Source organism: Propithecus coquereli, unplaced genomic scaffold (assembly GCF_000956105.1).
Source record: "Propithecus coquereli isolate 6110/MARCELLA unplaced genomic scaffold, Pcoq_1.0 Scaffold81, whole genome shotgun sequence".
NCBI classification, from domain to species: domain Eukaryota; kingdom Metazoa; phylum Chordata; class Mammalia; order Primates; family Indriidae; genus Propithecus; species Propithecus coquereli.
This window is the reverse complement of record NW_012154285.1, coordinates 6,264,269-6,265,603: the sequence shown is the minus strand read 5'-3', so window position 1 is coordinate 6,265,603 and position 1,335 is coordinate 6,264,269. Positions and strand designations below refer to the sequence as shown.

Genomic DNA, 1,335 nt, shown 5'->3' with positions numbered 1-1,335 from the left:
TTAGTGAAATTAAACTGGACATGAAGGACAGAAAGGTGTAGGTTCCACATGATGGAGGAAATAAAAGAGAAGTTGTCACTAATTTTTAAGACTTTGCCTTTATTGGACAGATTGCCTTTATAAGAACAAGGACACACACTTACATAGTGTGTAATGTGGAGTGATGTGGGTGATCGGATTGAAGCACTGTCATCGATTCAGATATGCTGGGAGCACCTACTCAGGGTCCTTCTGTAATGCAGTGGTGTACCCTTACCCTCCACCCCGTTTATTTATTAAAGTATACTTCACCCCTCTTGTGAGTTTTAAGAAATATGTACAGTGATGTAACCACGGCCACAATCAAGATAATAGAACAACAGTTCCATCACCTACCAAGATTCCTCATGCCACTTTGTAGTGAACGCTCTTCCTCTTCTCAACTGTTGATTTGTCTTCTGTCCATATGGTTTTGTCTGTTCTCATATGTGGAGGTTTAGTTTTGCTTTTTTTGTATAATATATAGTCAAAATATTGTTAGCTGGTATGACCGATTTCACTTTTGAAAACCTGACCTATTCTGTAAGGAAGCAAAAGATTTTAGTAAATCAAATCTTCCTTTAATACATGTAAGGCATTATAAACTTATCTAAACATTTTGTAACAAAATAAATGTTAACTTTTAATATATATGCAAGTGTAAATATAGATTGAACATCCCTAATCTGAAATCCAAAATGCTCCAAAATCTGAAAGCTTTTGAGTGCTGACATTATTCTCAAAGGAAATGCCTATTGGTGCATTTTGGATTTTGGATTTTCGAATTAGGGATGTTCAACTGATAAGTATAATGCAAATATCCTAAAATCCGAAAAAAAATCTGAAATCTGAAACACTTTCTGTCCCAAGCATTTCAGATAAGGAATATTTAATCTGTACTAATTTCTAACATTGCCCTTTTTTTTTAATATTCCAGATTTCTTTTGACGGAATCTATGCAAATATGAGGATGGTTCATATACTTACATCAGTTGTTGTAAGTTATCAGATTATTGGGGATAAAGTGTGTTGGGAGTGGAATAAAGTAATTTCATGAAGTTAAAATGTGAATGAGTGATTCTCAAAGTAATACTTCTTAGGGCATGTTTAATCAGGATGATTTAGAAAAAGTAGCTTTCGGCCGGGTGCGGTGGCTCACGCATGTAATCCTAGCACTCTGGGAGGCCAAGGCGGGTGGATCACTCAAGGTCAGGAGTTTAAGACCAGCCTGAGCAAGAGCGAGACCCCATCTCTACCAAAAAATAGAAAGAAATGATCTGGACAACTAAAAATATATATATATATATATATATATAG

General features: G+C 35.4%; 1 protein-coding gene across 1 annotated transcript in view; it reads left to right on the top strand.

The window, feature by feature from the left end:
* Positions 1-1,335, top strand: part of ATXN2 (ataxin 2) — a 128,396-nt gene that overhangs the window by 41,746 nt on the left and 85,315 nt on the right. Inside the window, exon 4 of the mRNA XM_012663466.1 lies at positions 956-1,015. Coding sequence (XP_012518920.1) covers positions 956-1,015 — 60 coding nt within the window. The remainder of the gene's footprint in view (positions 1-955; positions 1,016-1,335) is intronic.